The sequence below is a fragment of the Ursus arctos genome, unplaced genomic scaffold (genome assembly GCF_023065955.2).
Source record: "Ursus arctos isolate Adak ecotype North America unplaced genomic scaffold, UrsArc2.0 scaffold_14, whole genome shotgun sequence".
NCBI classification, from domain to species: Eukaryota; Metazoa; Chordata; class Mammalia; order Carnivora; family Ursidae; genus Ursus; species Ursus arctos.
The window spans coordinates 66059131-66083766 of record NW_026622808.1 but is presented as its reverse complement, the minus strand read 5'-3'; the positions used below and the strand labels follow the sequence as shown (position 1 = coordinate 66083766).

At 39.3% G+C, this 24636-nt stretch overlaps 1 protein-coding gene across 8 annotated transcripts in view; it reads left to right on the top strand.

Annotated features, from left to right (window-relative positions):
• Positions 1-24636, top strand: part of RAF1 (Raf-1 proto-oncogene, serine/threonine kinase) — a 75331-nt gene that overhangs the window by 38390 nt on the left and 12305 nt on the right. For 3 of the 8 annotated variants that reach the window (XM_048226695.2, XM_044385081.3, XM_044385082.3), the window contains 10 exons: positions 9058-9290; positions 12990-13102; positions 15556-15658; positions 15969-16126; positions 17444-17542; positions 19132-19285; positions 19885-19944; positions 22406-22433; positions 22542-22669; positions 23035-23152. In XM_048226695.2, the coding sequence (XP_048082652.1) occupies positions 9084-9290; positions 12990-13102; positions 15556-15658; positions 15969-16126; positions 17444-17542; positions 19132-19285; positions 19885-19944; positions 22406-22433; positions 22542-22669; positions 23035-23152 (1168 nt within the window). In that variant the 5' untranslated portion in view covers positions 9058-9083. Of the gene's footprint in view, positions 1-9057; positions 9291-12989; positions 13103-15555; positions 15659-15968; positions 16127-17443; positions 17543-19131; positions 19286-19884; positions 19945-22405; positions 22434-22541; positions 22670-23034; positions 23153-24636 lie in introns of those variants that run through there. The other 5 variants (XM_048226698.2, XM_026501400.4, XM_048226697.2 and 2 more) reach the window with 3 other exon arrangements.

The window sequence follows — 24636 nt, the reverse complement described above, 5'->3', positions numbered from 1 at the left end:
ATCAGGCTCCGTGCTGAACACAGAGTCTTCTTTAGATTCTCTCTCCCTCTCCCACTCGTGTGCACGTTATCTCTCTCAAATAAGTAAATAAATCTTTTTAAAAAATTAAAAAAATAAATGGTAGAATTCACCTGTGAAAGCATTGGGTCCTGAACTTTTGCTTTTTTTAGGAATTTTTTGAATTACTAATTTCATTACTAGAAATTGGTCTTTCCAGATTTTCTGTTTCTTCCTGATTTGGTCTTCTAAGATTATATATTTCTAGGAATTTGTCCTATTTCTTCTAGGTTGTCAAATTTGTTGGTGTATAATTTTTCATAGTCTTTTATACATCTTTTCTATTTTTTTGGTCTCAGTTTATTTCTGTTCTTTATTATTTCCTTCCTTCTACTAACTTTGGACTTTGTTCTTCTTTTTCTAGTTTCTTTAGGTGTAAGGTTGGATTGTTTGTGATTTTTTTCTGTTTCTTGAGGTAAGCCTGTATTGCTGTAAACATCCTTAGAACTGCTTTTGCTGTGTCCCATAGATTTTGAGATCAAGCGTCGCAAGCTCCACAAACTGAGCTGGCCAGGTGCCCGTATGTCCCATAGATTTTGGAACATTGGGTTTCCGCTTTCATTTGTCTTATTTTTTTATTTCCTCTTTGATTTCTTTGTTGACTCATTAGTTGTTTAGTAGCCTGTTGTGTAGCCTCCACATGTTTGTGTTTTTTCCTGTAATCGATTTCTAGTTTCATACCTTTGTGGTCAGAAAAAATGCTTGATAGGATTTCAGTCTTCTTAAATTTGTTGATACTTGCCGTGTGGTCTAACATGTGATCTATCCTGGAGAATGTTCCATGTGCACTTGAAAAGAATGCACACTCTGCTGTTTTTGCATGGGATTTTTTGTGTATATATATGTTAAGTCCATCTGGTAATGTGTGTCATTTAGAGTCACTGTTTCCTTACTGGTTTTCGATCTGTATGATCTGTCATTGATGTTAATGGGGTGTTAGTACCCTACTATTACTGTATTACTGTCAATTAATTTCCTTCTGTCCCTCCCTTCCGTAAACCTATGTCCAACATGGGACTTGAACTCATGACCCTGAGATCGAGTCACATGCTCTACTGACTGAGTTAGCCAGGCGTCCCTGTCAACTTCTTTCTTTATGCTTGTTAATATTTGCTTTATATATTTAGGTGCTTATGTTGGGTGCATAGATATTTATAATTGTTATATCTTCTTGTTGGATTGATCCCTTTATCATTACGTAATGCCCTTGTTACAGTCTTTTGTTTTCAAGTCTATTTTGTCTGATACAAGTGTTGCTGCCCCATTTGTTTTTGTTTTTGTTTTTCATTTCCATTTGCACAAAGTACCCTTTTTTATCTGTTCAGTTCAGTCTGTATGTGTCTTTAGGTCTGAAGTGAGTCTTTAATAGGCATCATATAGTTGGGTTTTGTTTTTTTAATCCATTCATTCATTCACCCTGTCTTTTGATAGGAGTGTTTAGGTCATTTACATTTAAAGTAATTATTGTGGTATAGGTATATACTTATTGCCATTTTGTTAATTGTTTTCTTGTTGTTTTGTAGTTCTCTGTTCCTTTTTCCTTCTCTTACTTTCTTTCCTTGTGATTTGGTGACTTTTTTAGTGTTATGCTTGAATTCCTTTCTCTTAATTTTTTTTTTTTTTTTTTATCTATTACAGGTTTTTGGCTTGTGGTTACCATAAGGTTCATTTATAATGTCCTATGTACATAGTAGTCTATTTTAAGTTGATAATCACTTAAGTTCATACATTCTAAAAACACTACATTTTTACTCCCTCCATGTTTTTTTTTTTTTTAAATTAATTTATTTGTGTGTGAGAGAGAACGAGGACAAGCAGGAAGAGCAAATGGAAAGGGGGAGAGAATCTCAAGCAGACTCCATGCTAACCACAGAGCCCAACATGGGGCTCACTCTCACAATCCTGGGATCAGGACAGAGCTGAAACCAAGAGTTGGATGCTTAACCAACTGTGCCACCCAGGTGCCCCCTCCCTCCATGTTTTATGTATATGATATCACATTTTACATTTTTTATTTTGTGTATCCCTTAACTAATTATTGTAGACATAATTGATTTTATTGTTTTTGTGTTTTAACCTTCATAGTAGCTTTATAAGTGATCTGTTTTTACTATATGTTTGCTTTTCTTTCTTTCTTCCCCCCCCCCCCCCCGACAGAGAGAGGGAGCACAAGCAGGGGGAGCAGGAGAGGGAGAAGCAGGTTCCCCACTGAGCAGGGAGCCTGATGCGGGGCTCGATCCCAGGACTCTGGGATCATGACCTGAGCCAAAGGCAGACACTTCACTGACTGAGCCACCCAGACGCCCCTGTATGTTTGCTTTTAGCAGTGAAACTTTTTTTCTTTCATTATTTTCTTACCAGCCTATTCTTTTCCACTTAAAAAAGTCCCTTTAACATTTCTTGTAATGCTGGTTTAGTGATGGTGTACTCTTAACTTTTGTTTGTCTAGGAAGCTCTTCAGTTGTGAATGATAACTTTGCTGGGTTGAGTATGTTTGTAGGTTTTTTTTCTTTCAGTGCTGTGACTATATCATGCCACTCTCTCTGGACTGCAGAGTTTCTGCTGAACGCTCAGCTCATAACCTTATGGGGTATGAGCTTTCCTCTTGTATGTAACTAGTTGCTTTTCTCTTGCTGCTTTTAAGATTCTCTGTTTATCATTAATCTTTGACATTTTAATAATAATGTATCTTTGTGTGGACTCTTTGAGTTTATCTAGTTTGGGGCTCTTTTTGCTTCCTGTACCTGGATGTTTATTTCCTTTCCCAGGATAGGGAAGTTTTTGTTGTCATTGTTGTTTTTAATGTAGGCTCCACACCCAGCATGGAACCCAGAGTAGGGCTTGAACTCACAACCCTGAGATTGAGACCTGAGCCAAGATCAAGAGTCAGATGCTTAACCGAGCCACCCAGGCACTCCTAGGATAGGGAAGTTTTTAGCTGTTATTTCTTCTAATAAATTTTCTGTCCCCTTCTCTCTTTTCTCCCCTGGGACCCCTATAGTGCTGTTATTATTACAGTTGACATTGTTTCAGAGTTCTTGCTCTTTTTTTTTTTTTCCCCTGTTTGCAAGAGATGCACTTTATTTTTTTAAGATTTTATTTATTTGACAGAGAGAGGGAGAGAGCAAGCACAAGCAGGGAAAGTGGCAGGCAGGGGAGAAGCAGGCTCCGTGCCGAGCAAGGACACTGACATGGGGCTCAGTCCCAGGACCCTGGGATCATGACCTGGGCTGAAGGCAGATGACTAGCCAACTGAGCCACCCAGGCACCCCGTTTCAGAGTTCCCTTAAGCTATCTTCATTTAAAAAAAAATTTTTCCCTTTTTGCTATTCAGTTTGGTGATCCCACTACACTGTCTCCCAGATTAGGGATCTGTACTTTTGCATCCTCTAATCCGCTGTTGATTTCCTCTAGTGTATTTTTCATTTCAGTTATTGTATTCTCCAGCTCTGATTGGTTCCTTTTATATTTTCTCTTTGTGGAAGTTCTCACTGAGTTCATCCACTCTTCTCTCAAGTCTGGTGAGTATCTTTATAACCATTACTTTGCTTATTTCTGTTTCATTTAGTTCTTTTTTTCTGAGGTTCTGTTTTATTTTTTCATTTGGAACATATTCTTCCATCTCCTCATTTTGTCTGACTCTGTTTCTGTGTATTAGATAGGTCACCTGTATCTCCTAGTCTTCAAAGTAGTGGCTTTAAGTAGAAGGTGATGTGTGGATCCTAGTAGCTGAGCAGAACCAGGTGTTTCAGGGGTGTCTCCTGTGTGGCCCTCCTTGACTGCTCTAGGCATCTTAATGGTTGGTGCTAGCCCCCAGCTCAGCTGGCTGCAGTGACTGGGTGTAACTACTGTGGGTGCCCTGGTTGGCAGGACTGGCCCTGGCACAGCTGGCTGTTGTGGGCATGCTGGTGGGAGGGGCACCAGTCCTGTCTGGGGCTGCCTACTGGGTGTGGTGGGGCAGTAATTGTTTTAGGGGATTGCTGGTCTCTACTGAGGGTGTCCACTGGGTGTGGTGGGGTGGGAGCAGCTTTGGAGGGTCACCTGCTACAGTGGTGGGCAGGTGAGTGGTGTAGCAAGGTAGAAGGGGAGTGTCAGAATTGGTTCCCACCAGTTAGGCTGAAGGAGGGCAAAAAAACCCGATGCCCATCAACTCTTCGTTTCCTGGAGAAAGTTCCTACAGATTTTGCCCCATTAGCACACACCCTAAAAGTAGTTAATAAATCTCCTTCATATATAATTCAGGTGCTTTTCAAACTGCTGCCTTTGTGCTGGGTCTTGGAGTGACTGATACAGTGCGCTGGCCATTTAAGAACAGTCTTAGTTTTCTGTAGCCCTCTGCCTCCCTGGAGTTAAGCCCTGCTGATTTTCAAAGCTAGGTGTTGTGGGGGCTTGTCTTCCCTTCCGGGTGAGGATCTGGGGCAGGGGTTGCCTTATGTACGGCTAGATTAGTTTGCTTCCCTGGGAAGTCCTACATGTGTGTGATATCCCTCCTGCTTGTGAGTTACCACACTGGGGGTTTCAAAGGTTCTCAGCTGTCTCAGCCCCTCTTAACCTTCTCGGTATAGTCCTTTAAAAAACATCTTTAACTATGAAAATACTATTTTGCTAGGCTTTGGGTTGTTTATGGAGTCAGTTGCACTGAATGTAGTTGCAGCCTTGATGCGTCTGTAGGAGCAGGTGAGCTCAGTATCCTCCTACTCCACTGTCTTCCCAAGCTTTCCTGGATAAATACTCTTTAAATTAGACCTTTAGCCAGTGTGTTGGGGTAGCATCCTTCCCTGGGAGGTCTTATTTTTGTAAACTAGTCTTGCTTTAAATTGTTTCTAGTTTGGTTTTATGGCTTTGGCTCTGAAGTAGTTTATTGATGTTACAAATAATGCTGCAGTAAGTATTCCTTAGTAGTGCTGGGTAGTCCTGTAGCGCTGGCTGTTGTATTACCCCTGTAGGGTAGATTGTCAAATGGTATAGAAATTCAAATATTTAAATGCCTGTGATGGATATTTTCATTTTCAGCCTTAAATTTTATAAATCTGATGTTAAAAATAGTATTTTGCTTTTCAGAATTCGCATTTCTCTACTATATGTATGTGTGTATATACACACACACACACACACACATTTACACATGTGCTTCTATTCTGTGAATTTAATTCCCTGGTTTTTTCTGTGGCATTGTTCATGTTTTTGTTAATTTTCAGGAGTTCTTTGTATGCTAGGAATAGTAATCCTTTATAGAAAAAGAGAGAGAGATACACTTTTTAAAAAATGATTGCTTTCTTCCAACATAGTGAATTTCTCCATTCATGAGAGAATGCATTTATTTCGAAACTTTTCTTTGGAACCGAGAAGGACTTTACATTTAGAATTTCATTTCTACTTTGGGCTGTCTACTTTTAGTATGTCTGTAGGTATGTTTTTTGAGTATATATGTGTTTTTAGCTGAGATTTGGTCAACAGATCAGAAGGAGAGATCAAAATATTAGAAGCTAGGTTTACATTTATGTTACATTTATATTTATTTGAGAGTAGTATCAATGGGGTTTCTGAATGTCTCCAGTTAAGTGTGTTGATGCTGAATGGCTTTTAGAAGCTGACTTTTTCTTGTTTTCAGATGTGTGCCCTTTAGTAATTAAGGAATACCTTAGAATAGAACTTCCTGTCATGAACAGGTTAGTGGTGTATCCATCCTCCCTGGGGCAGCTGGTAGGGCCCTTGGTCTTCCTAACCTGTCTGCTGACCTCAGCATGCCTTACAAACACGATTCGTCATTTTGTATGAGTGACGTGAAAAAGGTTGGGAAACACTGACTTAACGTGCTTCTTAGCCTAGTAAGTGGTCTTAACAAACCCACAAAGAAAAATAAAAATAACAAATGATAGTCTAAAACTTGAGAATTTAAGTGGGTTTGCTTTTATTTTGTCACTTTTAACAAACAGTTATTGTAGTAGTTCTATACTAAGTGCCTTTGAGACTTAGAATTCATCATGAAAGATGTATGTTCTTGGAGTTAGGCCACATTTAAGTTTTTTAAGTGGGTTCTTTAGCTAATAATTTATGGTACAGTCTCTCCACCCCTCCCCCCAATTAAATACAGTATGCTGTTTACTGCAGTGTGTCATTTGCTGAATGGTAGATATTTTTTAAAGGTATTCTGAATGGAGATTTAACTAACGTTTACTAGTTCTGACAGGTCTGTTTAAAAAAATTATGCTGTATAAATCAATTAATCCAATCTTTTAAAAAGGCAGGATGGTGTGGGGCACGTGGGTGGGTGAGTCGGTGAGCACCTGGCTCTTGGTATCAGCTCAGGTCATGATCTTCCGGTCCTGGAAATTGAGCCCTGTGTCTGGCTCCGCGCTCTGTGGGGAGTCTACTTGAGGATTCTCTCCCTCTCCCTCTGCCCACTCACGCTGTCTCTCTAAATCTTTAAAAAGTTACATATGTTTTGCAACATTATTCTGGTTTCTAACTTAATTCGTTTAATGTTTTGAGTGCCTTCAGGTTCTAAGTACTGTATTAAGGACTAAGAATCAGTAGTGAACAGGATTTGGCAGGGTCCTGCCTTTGTGGAGTAGGAGGGTGGAGGGTACTAACCTAACTCTGTACTAACTAAATCTGAACAATTTAACTGGGAAGTAAGTGCCATGAAGAAAATAAGGCAGGGTTATTTAATAGCAGTAGGGAGGAAGGTCTCTTGGCTGGGGTGGCTAGGGAAAGCATCTCTATAAAGTGAGCTGTAAGATGAAGGCCTTAATGATGTGAAAAGGCCAGCTTGTTTTTTTTGAAGGTGTCAGCCTTCCAGGTGGAGGGAACAAGAAGTTCAAAAGTCCTGAGACTTTCAGCTTGACATGTTTGTTCAGGAAGGAGTTTGGCTTATATTCTGAGTCTAAAATCGGGGAGAGTTTCATCTTTAAGATTGCTCTAGTTGCTCTGTATTTCTAGATCAAGGGAGCCACATCATTTCAGGCTAGTGAGATGCTCAGGTGAACCCTCTTTCCTCATGTTTTTCTCTCATCTAGTTCTAAACTTCTTCATCTCTTCCTTTTTTAGTTGGGAAAAAAGATCTAGGGAAAAGAGGAGCTGTGGGTGTCTCTAAAAAGTGACCTTATGGTAATGAAGGGATAGAATTAGGAGTGTGAAGGGGCTGAGGTTTACGTGCCAGAGGTGGAAGGCAGTGTGCCATGGCCCTGCCACTTGAAGGCTGTGATATCTTGTCCTGCCTCTCCTCCTTACACAAATAAAATAGGCTTTATAGAAGTTTATAGTTGTAGTAGTAAAACACAAAAATACAAAAAGTAGATAGATAACATATAGAAAGTAAAAATTCCTCACAATCCGGCTGAAATAATCAGGTAATACTTCATTATTCTAGATTTTCTCACCTCTTTATGATTCTGGATTTTCTCCTTCTAGATTAATATAAAGGAGGTTCAAATTCTATTTTTCATTTTTTGTTTTGTCTTGGATAACTTTTTTCCATCTGCACGTACAGATTACATTTACCACATAGATACTAGCATTTGTTTAGTTCCCTATTAGGTATTTGGTCTCTCCCAATTTTTAAGTACATGAACAGTGCTATAGCAAAGATGCTTGTACATATATCTTTTTTCTTTTTTTAAGTTTTTATTTAAATTCCTGTTAACATAGAGTGTAATATTAGTTTCAGGTGTACAATGTAATGATTCAGCACCTACATACATCACCCGGTGCTCATCACAAGAGCACTCCTTAATCCCCATCACCTATTGAACCCATCCCCCAAACCCCCTCCCCTCTGGTAGCCATCAGTTTGTTCTTTGTAGTTAAGGATCTGTTTCTTGGTTTGCCCCCCCCTTTTTCTTCTCTATGCTTATTTGTATATATCTTTATACACTTGCCTTATATGTAGGATAAATTCCTAGAGTGCAATTGAATTACTAGGTCAGTCTTTAAATGTTTTCAGCTGTAAAATGGGGATGTAAGTCCTACCTAGAATATTTCTCTAAGGATTAGGTTGGATAATACTAGTGGGGTGTATGCAGTATATTCTTCCTCATAATAGTAGGCACCTAGTAGATGGTAGTGAAGGGAAGAAGGTGTGAGAAGGATGGGAATCCCTGTCCACATCACCATTTTCTAGAGAAGGAGATAAACCTCACTTCTTCATGATTGCCAATTCCTAGTCAATGCCAAGGGCAAGGTGTGTACTAACTGCACAGTGTCTGACTTTATTGTCGTTGTGTGACTGTGGACTTCTTTTACAGTTTTCTTGTTGCCCACTTAAAACATTTGGTTATTTTTGGTTAGGGTGACTCTCTGCTTGCTCCTGTTTGTAAGTTCGTTTTTGTAACAAAACTGAACTGTGAATGTTATGGTGGACAGTTCATGAACTTTAAATTTGAACATCCATAGAATCTGGTTATTTTACCTATCATTTGGTATTTGGGGGCAAGTGTGATTTTTCTGTGCCTCATTTGTTTAAAAGGTAGATGGAGGATGGGATTTAAAGTCTTTGAGGTTCTTATACACATTGAGATCATTTATGTATCAAGTGTCTAATACATATTCCAGAAATACAAATTTCCTTCCTTTAAGGCAGAAAATTATGGCTTACAGTTTTTTTTTTTTTTTTTTCACTTCTCATGGTACTTACATGTTACTGATACCAAGGGTGGTCACTTGCACTTAATATACAATAACTAAAAAAGAAGAGAAATGTAATTTTAAAACTATTAGAAGTCAGGAGACCTGGGCCCATGGTCCAGGCTGGCTTTTAACTGGTGGTATAACCCTTGATGAGTCTTTTGATTTCCAGTCCCAATTTTGCTCATTTTTTAGTTGTCTCCAAAATAGTTTATGGAAATACACTAATATAGAAGTTTCCCAATTTACTTAAGCAGAGGGTGTCACTTAAGAGAAAGTCCACATACTGTTTTCTAATTACTGTATCTATTGTGTTGAGTTACTTGCTTTTGTTCTAGAATTAAGTTTGTTTTTTTCTTTTTAAATCTTGATCAGGTTTAAGTATTGTGTAAGCTGCATCAATGGAGCACATACAGGGGGCCTGGAAGACGATCAGCAACGGTTTTGGATTCAAAGACACAGTGTTTGACGGCCCCAGCTGCATCTCCCCTACAATAGTTCAGCCCTTTGGCTTTCAGCGTCGGGCATCAGATGATGGCAAACTTACGGACTCGTCTAAGACAAGCAACACTATCCGTGTTTTCTTGCCAAACAAGCAAAGAACAGTGGTATGTAAATGTTCCTCTCAAAAAATTTCGCAGTCCTTCTGCCTGTGAAAAGCATTTTGGATAATTTTACTCACCTTGTAGATGGGCAAAATCTTCACTGTCACTTAGCATCTTTATTAATTGGCTTTCCATTTGCCGATTTTATTCCTTTATATTGCTGTGTTCCTTCTACACCCTCTACTTTCCTCCCACTCCTTGGCCTGCCTTTTATTATTACTCTTGCCTGGAATGTCTTCTGTCCTGCCACTTCATTCAAACAAATAGTACGTTTTTATGGGTGTTTTCTTGAAAAGACTTTTCTTTTGAAAAGTTCCCTCAGACCTTTCCAGCCAATTTTGTGTATGTATTATGGATATTAAAATGCTCACTAAATTTTTTGGACATTATAGTCAAGTATATGGAAGAAAATAAAATTACCTAGAAAAAATTATTTTGGTAAATTTTGTAGGCCCCAGGCAAAGCTGGAGATAGCTTAGAAAGCACAGTAACTTAGAAACTGCCACTCGGTTTTCTGACATAGAATCCCAACTTTTCCAAGAAATTGCTGCTCAAAATGGTGAAAAAACCCCACCTGGTTAAATCAGGAGAGTGAAGTTGTGCTAATTTTGCTTGGTGGGACATTTTGAGAAAACCTTAGTTCAAAACCACGTCTCCTCCTGTCCCACCCCCCATTCTTTGAGTAAAATCAGGGCATTGTGTTTTTTCTGTGTACCTAGGTGAGACAAAGTTCCAAGGTTGGGAAGTCCAGTCTAGAATTTTCTGTTTGTTTCTAACAGTTCCACTCTCCTCTCCCCAGTTGACTAATAAATTCCGTTGTACTTCTTTTGTGACCTTCAGGAGCCTCCCAGTTAGAGTGTTGTACATTTATGTACGTTTTGAACTGAAGGCAAAATTCAAAAGCTATTTAAAGTTTGAGTAAATTTATTTTTGTTCCCCTTACTAAAAATAAAAGTTACATTGCTGGCAAAATAAATAGTAATAACCTCCTTATATTTCAACAGTGGCCTTTCATTTGCAAGGTGCTTTTTACCTATTATTACTCATCAGTTTTCTTTCTAACATTAAATGGAGAGCCCAGATGCGGAGTGTGAAAGTAATGGGAAGCTGAAGACCAGCTGAAGACCATATAGTACTGCTTCAGGGTGTTACTGTGCTTGTCTTCCCTATTCTCCTCTACTACCAGATTGCCTGAAGACTGGGAAACTTTGTTTGGCATAATGATTAAGTGTATGGACCTTTAAGACAACCAGGCCCCAATTTAAATCTCTGTATTGCCTTTTATTAGCTGTATCATCTAGACAAGGTACACGATACTTCGAGCCTCTGTTTCCTGACCTTAATGAAATGAGGCCCATGCTGACTACAGGAGCTAGTTTATAAGAAAATGGGAGCTGTGATTATTTGAGTTTTTTCTACATCTGTGTAGCCCTTGACAGCTTTCAGTTGAGCACAACTAGTGGTTGGGAACCAGTGACTGGAAGCCTGACTTCTCGTACAGCTTATGAGAAGGGTCTAGGGGAGAAAGTTGCTCCTATTTCTTTGGCAGAGGGAGATCATCACTGTCTGGAAGAACCGCCTTCTTTCAGCAGGCACCCATCTTTAGGGGACCATTGGAAGAAGGAGTCATTTGCTGGCCCCACAATGAGTCAGTGGTTTCTAGGCATCCCCAGGTTGCTTCACTGCTTGGAAGCCAGAATGACTCTCATAATCACTTAGTGGGCTCCAGAAATTAGTCAGACTTAACTAATTTCAACATGTATCCATGGGGAGTTGTAGAGAAGAGAATGACCGAAAGGATTACATATATGATTTAAATAATTGTAGAAGTATAATTGGTAGTTGATTGGGGGGAAAAAAACCCCTTTTTGGGGCGCCTGGGTGGCACAGCGGTTAAGCGTCTGCCTTCGGCTCAGGGCGTGATCCCGGCGTTATGGGATCGAGCCCCACATCAGGCTCTTCCGCTATGAGCCTGCTTCTTCCTCTCCCACTCCCCCTGCTTGTGTTCCCTCTCTCGCTGGCTGTCTCTATCTCTGTCAAATAAATAAATAAAATCTTAAAAAAAAAAAAAAAACAACCCCTTTTTCTTGTCATTTATTTGTATGTGTGTCTCTTTGCCACTGCCTGTTTATTGGATGGGTGCTTAGACCATAGCTGAGGACCATTAATTTACCATTAGAATTACCTGACACGGGTTAAAATACGTATTCCTAGGCTTCATTCAAGATCAAGTGAATCAGAATCCTTGGATGTGTTGGAGTAGGTAGGCTGGGAATCTGTATTTTCAAAAGCTCCTTGGATGAGTCTAATGCCAGGTCACATTTGGGAACCCCGCTGGATTAGAGACTACTTAAAGAACTGTCTAGCTCTTAGAGTCTGTGTCTTTCATATATTTATTTTTAAGATTTTATTTATTAGAGCGAGCATGAGCGGGGGCGAAGGTACAGATGGAGAAGCAGAGCTGGGCAGGGAGCCCGACGTGGGACTCAATCCCAGGACCCTGGGGTCATGACCTGAGCCGAAGGCAGACGCTTAACCAACTGAGCCACCCAGGCGCCTGAGTGTGTGACTTTTAATGAAGATTAATGATAGAGCACAGATAGCACTTTATATTTTTCAGGGCCACATTACACAGTATTTGATGTACGTAATGATTCTGTTAGTGTGTGTGTTTATTACTCTTCATTGTCCTCATTCTTGGTGTCTTATCTTCATAGTTCAGATCAGTGTATCTCACTTTCACTTAGTTTTGTTTCTGAAAAGCTGGAAGTTAGTGGCTCTTCCCCCCTTGTGCACTCACTCACTCTCTCTCAAAAATAAAATAAAAAACAAAATATATAGGGCTTTTATCAAAACTCATAAGGTCTTAGTCGAAATTTTTATATAGCTGCCATTACTAGCACCCAGAGTACTCACACTTCTACTAGGCCTCTGAGTGCCTGCCTAGCTTTTGAGGATTGGGTATAGGAAAATGTGGAGGGACATACACTAAGACAACCTGGTATGGTGTGCACATAAATTCATGGTGTGTGTCCTTGTAGCAGGACAGAAGCTCTTTTTCCTCTCCTTGCTTGCCTTACAGGTGTGAAGTGTGTATGAAATTGAATTTTTCTTAGGAAGATAAACCATTTTGTTGAAAACAGATTGAAATACAAATTTTGACCAGAAAACCTATTGTTTGCTTATAGATGAGATTGGTTTATTTTCCTTTCTGGTGGATGTTCATGTTCGCATGTACGTTTCACTGAGTTAAACAAATTAGAGCTGTGTAAAGGGAAGTTTGATCATTTTATCTCTCTCAGCCACTCTCCTGATGTTAATAGCTAGAGGTATATCTTTTCACGCTCATGCAACATATATAAACATATATGGGTTTCCCGCCCTTTGAATAATCTGAGTCTTTGTATGTACAAATACTCTTTGTATTTTCCCACAATTAACATATCGTGGACACTTCTCCCTCTAGGTCATTATAAATAATATAGTAATGGCATAATGTGACATATGCAGATATTCTAGGCTTTATTCAAGCACTCATCTATTGCTGGACATTCCACCTATTTCCTGCGTGTGTATGTATTTACCATTACAAACATTGCTATCATAAATCTACATAATCCTTATAAACTGGTGCATTTATTTCTGTGCTCACTAAGGAATGTGCAGTCTTTGTTGGTTCTGAGTATGGTCTTTTGTTTATAGGTCAATGTGCGAAATGGAATGAGCTTGCACGATTGCCTTATGAAAGCACTCAAGGTGAGGGGCCTACAGCCGGAATGCTGTGCTGTGTTCAGACTGCTCCATGAACATAAAGGGTAAGAACTCAAAAGTCAGCTTCTTTTGCATACTAGTAAGGAGCTGATGGCTTCAAATAATAACACTTCCCATTTTTTAAAAAGTGTACTAGCTTCCTATAGAATATTATGTATTTATATGCTCTTGTTCATAGACAACTCAGAAAAATAAAGTGCTAAGAACTTGAAATTATTGCTTGAACATTGCATTGAAAAAAGAATACATGTTAGGTGTTGATAGTATTCCATAGATGGAAACAGTGGTGTCAGGTGATGTGTTTCTTGAGAGCAAAAATTTTTGTGTTTTGTGGAATGCATTGGACAGAATGGGTACTCAGAAAGTGTTTGCATTATTATTTATAAAGAGTCTTATCCTCAAGAGATTAACTCTTTTGTAATTTATTCATTCATTTTTTTAAAAGTTTTCTTTAAATCGCTACACACTCAATGTGGGGCCTCGAACTCAGGACCCCGAGATCTAGAGTTACATGCTCTTCTTATTGAGCCAACCAGGTGCCGCTCATTCTTTCGTTTTTATACAGTTAATCTTTACAGTTAATCTGTAGTTCAGCAGACGTAGGACTAAAAGTGCAGGAGAATTTCTGCTTCAAGGAAGATCCATAGTTAATCTCATTTCTGATGGGGGTGGCAAGATAGAGGCATCCCATCAAAAGGCTAGGAGTAATAACCCAAAGCTTCCATGATTATCCATTGTCCATTACTATCCACCCCCAATTTGGGGGAAATAATCTTTACTTTCTTCTTGGAAAATGCTGGTTCTGTTACTGACCTTTAGCTTACATCTTTTCTCTTTCAAGGAGTTCCCCATTTTGAGAGAATAGCCTAGAGAATTTATCAACTCAAAAGGGCCATCATAAATTCCATTATGCTGTTCCTCTCAGCTTAGGGGGCAGTTTGTTGACGTGCAGATCTCTGAAGCAGATGTCAGCTTTATCTGGATATAGGCCCAGGGTTGGTCTCAAGCTAATCTGTAGTATTCCTTAAAGACTAGAGGGATTCTGGTACAGTGAGGGGCTTGTCCACTCTCATCTAAGGCCATGTTGGTTTGGAGCTACCCTCACTTTTCTCTTGGACAGGGCTTGCCCCTCTCTGTCTTCGTTAGGGCGAAATAGGACTTTGGAGTCCTTGTATAGGGAATTATATTAAGGAATGGATTATTTACTATTGGGTAACCAGAAGAATGGCTGGAATAGGCTTCTTGTAGGCAAAGGGAGAAGTCTGAATTGTGCTATATATGTGTTGTTCTCTCCCTGCTTGAGAATATTCTTCCTTCAGGAAGTGGGCCTGATGAACTAACTACACAAGACATGAGAAAGGAGCTTCATTTTTTTTGAAGCTTTTTACTTCGTTGTATCTATTTTCTGTGTTGTCTAGGCACAGAAAGAATGGTGGCAGAGTAAATGTTAAGACAGTTAAGTCCCCTGTCAACTTATATTTATAGACCCTGCAAACAACTCTACAGATGTGAGGCTATTATTAATAGAAAAGTGCGTTTCATTCACGATTCCTTTGTATTTATGTATCTGCCTGATTGAAGTAGGCTACCGAAGATTAAATTTTGCTATTACAGCAATATTTATGCCCAATTTTAGGATTTTAGAATTTTTATTTTTTTATTTATTTATTTTTTTTTTTAAGATTTTATTTATTCATTCGACAGAGATAGAGACAGCCAGTGAGAGAGGGAACACAAGCAGGGGGAGTGGGAGAGGAAGAAGCAGGCTCCCAGCGCAAGAGCCTGATGTGGGGCTCGATCCCACAACGCCGGGATCACGCCCTGAGCCGAGGGCAGACGCTTAACCTCTGTGCCACCCAGGCGCCCCTAGGATTTTAGAATTTTTAAAGGATTTTAGTATCACAAAGTCCAATTTATTACATATTTACTTTATCATGAGATCGTTATAGTTCATTTTTTTATGCTTTTTTTTTTTTTTTAAGGGAAAGAGAGAGAGAGAGAGTGGGAGGTGGGGAAAAGGGAGAGGGAAAGGAGAGAATCCCAGGCAGACTCCCGCTGAGCACAGATCCTCACATGGCTGGATCCCACAACCTTGAGATAATGACCTGAGCTGAAATCAAGAGTCAAGACACATAACCTACTGAGCCACCCAGAATCTCCGGTGTATATAGTTCATTATTTTAAAATAAACTTTATTCTAAGAGCATAAGCTTTGGAGTCCAGCTGAGCTGGATTCCAACATAGGCCTTTACACTCACTGTGTGGCCTTGAGCAAGTAACTTTCTTAGGGCTCCCATTCTCTCAGTTTTAAGGTGGGGCTAATAATGTGTACTTGACAGGTTTATTGTATGAATTAAATAGCTAGTGTTGTATGGGATTAAGTTTTATGTTTATATAATAAGAGATAAATGGTGGCCGTTGATGTTATTGGCCTTGAACTCTTACCTTGTTTAAACATTTCCCTTTTATATTATGTTTATTTTTAAATACCCTTCAGTAAAAAAGCACGTTTAGATTGGAATACTGATGCCGCCTCGTTGATTGGAGAAGAACTTCAAGTAGATTTCCTGGATCATGTTCCCCTCACAACTCACAACTTTGTAAGTTACAGAGCTCTTCCCTTTTGTGGCACGTTGGGTGCTTTGGCTGGCATACTAGGACTTCCTCAGAGGTACTAGGCATATATATTGTTGGATTGTTCAAAGTTGTCATTATGCCATTGTTTACAGTAAGGCAATTTCGGTTTAATTAGCCATAGATAATACTCTAATTTCTAGGCATGAATCTTACAAATGTCGGAAGTACAGTTCTTCATTCTGTAAGATCTCTTGGGGGCCAAGAAGGAATTTACTTTGTCTTTTGTTGTCTTTCATTTATTCAAGGTAATTTACACCTGTGTTCTTGTTGTAGGCACGGAAGACCTTCCTGAAGCTTGCCTTCTGTGACATCTGTCAGAAGTTCCTGCTAAATGGATTTCGTTGTCAGACTTGCGGCTACAAATTTCACGAGCACTGTAGCACCAAAGTACCTACTATGTGTGTGGACTGGAGTAATATCAGACAGCTCTTGTAAGGCATCGTTCTTATTTCAAAGAATATAAGTGGGTGGGGAGGTGTAAACTCTTTTGAAACTACTTATTGTATATTTGACTGACAAGTTGGGATTTAGACTTATTAAATGAATTATCATGATCTGGAAACCATCTACTTTAGAAACATGACAGTTCTGAAGCCAGTGAGTTTTAGTGTGGCATAGCTCTCTAAAACAAGCAGGTATAGGACTGTTATCTGTCAAATAGGGATTGATGTGCTATGATTCAGTAAAGCAAAGAACAAAAGGATATGAAAACCAAAAGACTTTTGGCTTTTCTCTCTAAACAGTATCATTTATTAGGTTGCTAGTAGACACTGCTCTTTATTTTGTTAAATATGCTAAACAGACCTTTGTTGTTGAGAAGGGGCAGAAAGCATAGTTGGTGTTATTTTCTTCACCTCAAACTGGAGAAAACATTATTAGTTTTAAAGCGACGTAAAACCTCAGAAGATACTTGTGTTTAGTGAGGTTTAAATTAAAAGTACATGTTCCAACTTGCCTCTTAAGAACTGTTAATGGGGGTATGAAAAGTCAAAGTTTGATCTCAAGAGTACTAGAAAAACAAAGGGATTGTTATCATTAAACCATGATGGGAATGCCTTTTTTGCTTTTGTGGTAGTCACATTGCTTTTGCTTGTGTAGCCTAAGTGGCACAGGCTAGGAGTTCAGTAGACACGGGTGAGAATCTTGGCGTTACTATTAACTAGCTACAATCACCGCTGAGCCTCAGTCCGCTCATCTGAAGAAAAAAGGTAGTACCCTCCTTGCAGGTTTCCCGCGAGGATTAACTGAGGTGGCTAACCTGTGAAATTGCCGGGCGTAAGTGCTCGTCTCATGGAAAGAAGATGTCCAGTTAATGCTAATATCACTTTTATATATGATTTTTGGTGCTGATTGACATTTATTTTTCATATTCAGTCTTTTCATCATTGCATTTCTAAGACAGAATATTTCCAGAAAAGTTCTATGTGACTTAGGTTATAACGTGCCCTACGGTAGTGTTAAAAGGCATTATTTTGATATAACTGGATACTGGACCAGTATTTTTTTTTTTTTTGTAAGAAATGCACATTAGAGCCTGTATGTTTATTAGCAGGTCAGTATTGTTCATATTCTGTACTCATTCAAACCCAAGTCATTTGGGTTGGTGGTCCCTTTTGCTCTGGGTAGCCTAAAATGATCAAGCAAAATGTGACTAGAAGATTTAGTTTGAGTAGCTGTTAGCAAGAGTAGTCTGACTCTATAAAATTACTGCAATTCTAGTAAACCAGTCTTCCTCTGATTTCATGTAGATTGTTTCCAAATTCTACTATTGGTGATAGTGGGGTCCCAGCACTGCCTTCTTTGACAATGCGTCGAATGCGAGAGTCTGTTTCCCGGATGCCTGTTAGGTAATTTTTTTACTTAAAGCTTTTCTTTGGAAAATTACATTGAGGTGGGTGGGATTGAAAGCCTGAATACAAAAGGCTGGAGTTCCTTTGCGTTCGCTTCTCTCTCTGTGTAAACCCTGTACTACTTCTGTGGGACTTAATATTGGTGTTAGAGCAAAATGTGGTCCTGTAGCTTTTATATTCTGGAAAGTGACTCTGACTACAGTTTTCTTCTGTTATCATAGCATGTCCCTTAATAGCTCATCACATTTTAAAGAGCTTCCGATTTTGCCTCCCTCAGTGTGGTAGCAAGTTGCACCTCAAGGGAAGGGTCCCAAAACTATATACAATGATCCAATAAAAATAAAACTCTTAACTTTGAAAGGCTAATTATGGCCTTGCATTGCTAAAACCATAGTATTTAATAGACTGCGGTCTTTCAAAAGAGTCTAGATTTTTAATACAAATATCCTTTCTAATGTGCCTGTGAGTTTGGACATAACTTGTTTTTATTCTGTTCTCCAGCTTTAAAGTCAGAGCTTTGTTGAGTTCACATGTCTTGTTCAGTGTTACACATGAATTTGGAACCTAAAAAAGAATCTACTTCTTTGTCAAAATATCTGACTTTAATGAATATCATTTAATGACCTTTTAAAAACTACCATGGACGTTGTTAAAGGCAGCATATATCTCAACAAGGAATTTGTATTGAAATGATATCTGGATATACATTCGTTTATGACTTTTATTTTTCTTGATAATTTGAAAAGCAAGTCTGACGAAAATTGAACATGCTTCTGAAGATTTCATACTAGAAGACCAGCTTCTGAGGGCCTAAACATCAATTACCCGAGAAGGCAATTTTTCAAGGCAGTAGAACAGTTTCTCTTAGAAAAACTAGCCTTCTATTCCTAGAATTCATGCATGGTGTTACTTGAATCTGAAAAAACTCAAAATAATCTGTAGAGCAAATAATGAAAATGTTATGCTTACTGCATTTTCCTAGTGTGGTTGATGGGAGAGTGGGGTTGGCTGGAAGAGGTCAGTGATTATTTCCCAGTTGCACACTGGCATCCTGAAAACTGAGTTCACGTTAACTGACTGAGAGCTGGTTAAGTGGGGAGAGGGTGCAAAGTGGCTAAAATGCTGGCCTTGTTGCAGGGATGCTCAATAGTTTGTCTTAACTGTAAGACTCTTCCTTTAAGCTCTCTAAATCAGTCTCTCAACTGGGCAAGTGCCAGCTCGCTTGGTTGGTGGTGGCATGGTTGGCAAATGCTACTCTATTCTGTCCTAGAGATGGTCTGCAAATTTTGTATATTCTATAGAGGTGATTTATTAAAAAGACAAATTAAAATGTATTGTTGTTTTCACGTGAATTCCAATTCGCATATATTCTTTCCTTTTCAAAAACTGGCATGCAAAAACACCTAGACAGAAACACCTAGAATTTTTTTAAGTGGTGCCTGTTGAAAGAAAGGAACATTTTGTCCAAGGTTTTAGTACAAGTAGGATTTGCCCGAGTATCTTAATGAAGTGCTCAGTTGATAGACTTTAACCAGTGGGGAGGTCTCAGTGTCATTCATGGCGTTTTCTTTTTCCTCCTCGGCTAGTTCCCAGCACAGATACTCCACACCCCACGCCTTCACATTCAACTCCTCCAGCCCTTCCTCCGAAGGTTCCCTCTCCCAGAGGCAGAGATCGACGTCCACACCTAATGTCCACATGGTCAGCACCACCCTGCCTGTGGACAGCAGGATGATTGAGGTAATGGGGCCCCTTCTGGGTGGTGAGGAGTATTGGAATTGGTTATTGGGGTGGGGTTGACTGTTGTGTCAGAGAGTTGGGTTTCAAACCTGATAAAAGAATGTTGCTGCGCTTTCTCAGGACCCTGGACTTTGTGAATTTATTGAACCACTACATTTGTAGACTGGCTGAATAATCCAATTGGTATATCATTCAAGTGGAGAACTAAAATTCCCTGAAGAAACGTTAACATTTGAACTCCTTCTTTCCATTTTAGATTTGAATAGGACTTGAGTGAACTAGTGAATGAACTATATAAAGAATAGTTTCATATTGGTATGGGAAAGAAAATAATAGTGATGGAGAACTACAAGCTCTCTGAGAGACTGTAAGTGGTTTTATTTAGAAATAGAAGGGTGGAGTCATCGGATTACTAAATAGGTTTTAGGGAGATAAAGTACTCAAAGCTAATGTTTTCAAACTGCTTTTTCTTTTCTTGGCTTTTTGGTATGTTCTGTTTGTTTGGTTTGCTTTCTAATTCATCTTTAATAACAACTGAATACACTTAAAATACTTCCTTTGTTCTTTATTCTTCTTTATTTCTCATTGCTTTGGACTAGAATAACAGCCTGAATGCTTCTCCCAGGGCGTGGTCCAGACGATTTTGTTTGAGGGGAAGAGTAGGTATTCTTCTTCATGCCTTTGCTTTCTTGTACATTAACAGGATTGCTAAGACTGTCGGACAGTAGCCTATCAAAAATGAAACAGTCACTAAGTTAAATTTATATTTCTTGCCAGACTTGTTTTCCTGTTTTCTTTTTTGACAATAGAGTATATAGGAGTAAAAAAAATACACACACACACTGTATGTGGCATTGCTGACAGGTGAAATCAGTTTCTCAAATGAGATTTTGACGCCAAGGGCATTAAAATGTTTTTTTAAAAAATTATTTCCAACCAAAGACTAATGCTGGATTTATCTAGTTGGTGCTGTGAGCATCACTGTTGTATTTATACCTCATTTAGAAACTGGATATGCCCGTTTGGTTGATATGCCCTGAAGATCTTTTGCTAACTCTTATCAGAGACAGCTATGCTCTCTCTGCATTATGAATTGTTCTTGAAAAATCTCAGGGACACCTGCCACTGCGGGTACAACTGTACCTCACTTAGACCTTGAATCACTTTCCATATACTTGTCCTACCAGTCAGAGGTGGCAAGGACTCAACAAAAATGTTGACTTCTGAATGTGGGGCCTGAACTGGCCATTTGGGGGCCAAGTTTGAACAGCACAAGATTATTGTGAGGAGGTCATGTGTATGCAAGCTATGAATTTTGTTATTTCTGTTCTGTCATGATTAGCCCTGATAATAAAATGATATACTAGTGACTTCTGTTATATGATTTGTTTCTGTGTAAACACCCTGATATTTAAAGGGGACATTAAAGGTGAAAATTCTTGAATTTTTATTAAAAAATAACTGGCACTATTGTATTAATTCTCTCTCAGCTTTAGAGGCAGAGCAAATTTTGATCCTTTTTTAAAAATCACATATGATTCAGCTTTTTTTAAAGGATACATTCTTTGTTCAAACCGTTTGTCATTGTCTTTAATATTTAGATTCCAAGATGATTGAAAAGTTCTTTCTAGGGTAAATCCAACTTTAGAAATCGGCTCAGAATAAAATGTGAGGTGTATAGTGGATACAGGGAAGAAAATCACTGTGACATTAAGAAAAAAATCCTAGTGCATGAGAATATAATTCTTGTCAGTAGAAGTACATTGTGACATGCTTTGACCAAAAACAAAGAGTGGGTTAGTTGGATAATAAGGCTATACCTGCTGAATATTCTGTTGAAATTCAGGTTATTTTTGGCCAATGTTTTGCCCATCTGGCAGTCATCCTGTCTACTTAAAAACAGAGATTCCTTCTTCCCTCCCAGAAATGCTTAATCAGTCCTAGTTGAGGGAAGGAGGAATCTGTATTCTTAAACACCTCTCCAGGTGATCCTGAAGACTGGCCGGGTTTGGGAACCCCAGGTCCAGGCTTTATTGCTTGGGTGGGGCTGCCAAAGGTAGGGGGAGGGGTAGCTTGGTTTATGATTCCTTTTATCTTGTAAAAATGTTATGGATTGGAAACATTCCATTAATAGTTGTGTGAAAAAAGTTATCTATTGTGGTTACACAAAGAAAACAGAGTTGGGGTTCCCAGAAAAATACCTTTTTGAAATACGGAGACCAAATGGTTTTATGTAATAGTTATTTACATATTGCACGTGAGGATTTATAAAATAGGTATTTAGGCCTTATGGAAGGCCTTGTGATTTAAACTGTTCTACCCAAACAGTTTCTAGTAAGTTCTAAAGGCAGCCGTTGATTTCTCACCTAAGTAGAATGTGACTAATTTCAGCGCTTACCCATAAGGTCTCAGGAGCATTTTGTGGTGAATGAGCTCAGGGTTGAGGTCCATGGGTGATGGTTTCTGGTTCCGTTTCTGCCACCTACTGGCTGTGTGATCCTGGCCAAGTCTCTTTATCTGTTTATATGTGTTTACTTATATGTAAAATGTAGGTTTTGGACTGAGAGATTTATGGTCCTTCCAGTGTTTCATGACTTTAGGCTTGGATACAGTTGCGTAGTCATGGTGCTTACCCTTATCAAATCCAACTTCTGGTCAGTGTGCCCTGAATTCCTAGAAGAGTAAGAGTGAGTTTGCCACCTAATCCCCAAGTTCTGTTCTGTTTTGTTTTGTTTGAGCCTCAGTGGAGCAAGGTCCTCAATCATTAAAAAGATCTCAGCTGATAGTAACTTTGCTGGCGCTCCTGCATGAGTGTCGCTTTGCTCTATGTGCACTGCTTCCTCCTGAGAAAAGGAATGTAGTTTCCATTCCAAAAGAATGTGGTATACGAAAAAGCTAACATCAGTTCTCCTAATAATTAATGATAATCTTGGAGATAATCGGCCACTGACATTTGGTAAATTCAATCAAAGAAAAGTTAAGAGTATATGATTAGACATTCTGTATTTTAGAGGTTTTACAATTTACTTTGTTCCTGCAAATTCTCCTCCTCCCCTTTCCTTCCCCCAGAGAACATCTTTTCTGGTGCAGAAATTGACCAGCTTTCCTTTTCTGTTTCAGGATGCAATTCGAAGCCACAGTGAATCAGGTACTTGTCCAGAGTTACTTAGCAAATAATAATGGGCTTTTTCTCTTTATGCTGTGTATCTTCTGTTGGCTTATCCACGTGTGGATTCTATTTGTCTCGTCTGTTAAGCCTCACCTTCAGCCTTGTCCAGCAGCCCTAACAATCTGAGCCCAACAGGCTGGTCGCAGCCCAAAACTCCTGTTCCAGCACAGAGAGAGCGGGCACCAGGATCTGGGACCCAGGAGAAAAACAAAATCGTGAGTATGGCTTACAGTGCCTCCTGCATGTTAGGATTTACTAAGAAAAACCTAGTCAGAAATGAGAATACTTTTAATTGGGGTGGGGTGGGGTGCTAATAAAAAAAAACATTTAATGAAGGATATTATAAACGTCAGTGCCATTTTTGGCATGCTTATGTTGAAGAATTTGTTGGCTTATTATAAGGCAGGACACAACTAAAATGCTATTTTTTCAAAATATCAAAATTGGAATTACAGTTAGTGTTCAACTTTAAAAAAGATAGGAGAATGGGTGGATTTGGGGGTGTTCTTTTCTCTGACACCCTCATTAAACAGAGCTTTACCATTCCATGGAGTATGTTAATGATCTCTGCTGGTTTCAGAGGCCTCGTGGACAAAGAGATTCAAGCTATTACTGGGAAATAGAAGCCAGCGAAGTGATGCTGTCCACTCGGATTGGGTCAGGCTCCTTTGGAACAGTGTATAAGGGCAAGTGGCACGGTATGTTTGGGGCACTCCCTTTATCGCAAGGCCCAGAAAGGGCCAAGAAGGGGGGTACTGTTGATTCACTGCTGTGCCACTCACGGTGCTGCTCTCCAGGGATACTTGATTACATCTGAAGATTGAACTTAATATTTCAGTGACATTCATAGCATTCTTTTTAGATTCAGTGATGCTGTAATTGGTATGATATGGTTTCCAGGTGAACCTGGAAATTGGTGAACAAGAGTTGAGCCCTCCAGTCAAGTGTCAGGAACTGATTAAATACAGGCTGCACAGGGGATATGCTTTCAAGTTCCTTAGATGAGTAAGAGTCTGCTGCTGTGAGGGGGGCATGGATTCTAGAAACGGAAAGCTGGAAAGAGCCTTAGAGATTTGCGTGTAGAAAACTGAGGTCCCAAGCAGGGAACTAACATGCCCATGGTCACACGGCTGGGCTCAGGAAAGCCAGGCGCCTCACGAAGCAGGTTCTCTTGCGCTGCCCTGGGTTGGTTGTGGGGAACCCCCGTCAAGCAGGGAACGTACAGACTTCGTTCTTGAATCTGTGTGGGGTGTTAGTGCTCTTATTGTAATGGAAACGCTTTGTCACTTGGAAGAAATGTACTATTTTAATATCTGTGGCCACAGCTTGTGTATTTTGGCAACATACCCAACATTTTTCCCTCAGATTTTTAATGCTTTAGGATGTTAGCAAATATAGGGAGTATTTTTTTTTGAAAATGCTACATGTTCCCCAAAAGGTGTCCTCCTAGAGTCACATTTTAATGAAGCAAAAAAAAAAAAAAAAAACCCTAATGTGCCTAGGTATATTTCTAGTTTGGATGGTTTCATGTTTATCTTTATACATGGAGGGACAGAGATTGAGAGAAGTTAAGAGCATCAAATGAACAGAACATTAAAATCAAGATGTTGAAAACTGAGAAACGCCTTTAGTCTTCTGAGTTCCTTACGTTAATTAATATATGGGTTTGCCCCTCGTAGCTAGGTAGATAAATTTCTTGTTCTTTAAGGAAACTGGCATAAGACTGAACGTGTGATTTCTTTTCCTTTGAAAATTGTATCTAATATACTACTGGCCTGCCTCCCCGGGTCACACAGAATTTATGCTCTTGCAGAATATTTACCAAATAGACCTCATAAATGTCTTGGCGATTCCCTCAGAAAGGAAAACAATTAAAATATTTTTTTACTACTGAAGTATAGTTGACATATGATGTGTTCGTTTCAAGTGTACAACGTAGTGATGTGACAGTCCTGTACGTCGTGCTCGGCCCACGGAGTATGGCCGCCGTCTCTGTCACCCTCCAGTGCTATGGTATTACTGCCTGTATTCCCAACACTGTACTTTTTATCCCTGTGACTTACCTATTTTATAAGTGGAGGTTTATACCTCTTAATCCCCATCACCTGTTTGGCCCATCCTCCCACTCCCCTCTCCTGCCACCACCGGTTCTCTGCATCGCTAAGTCTGTTTCTGCCTTTTT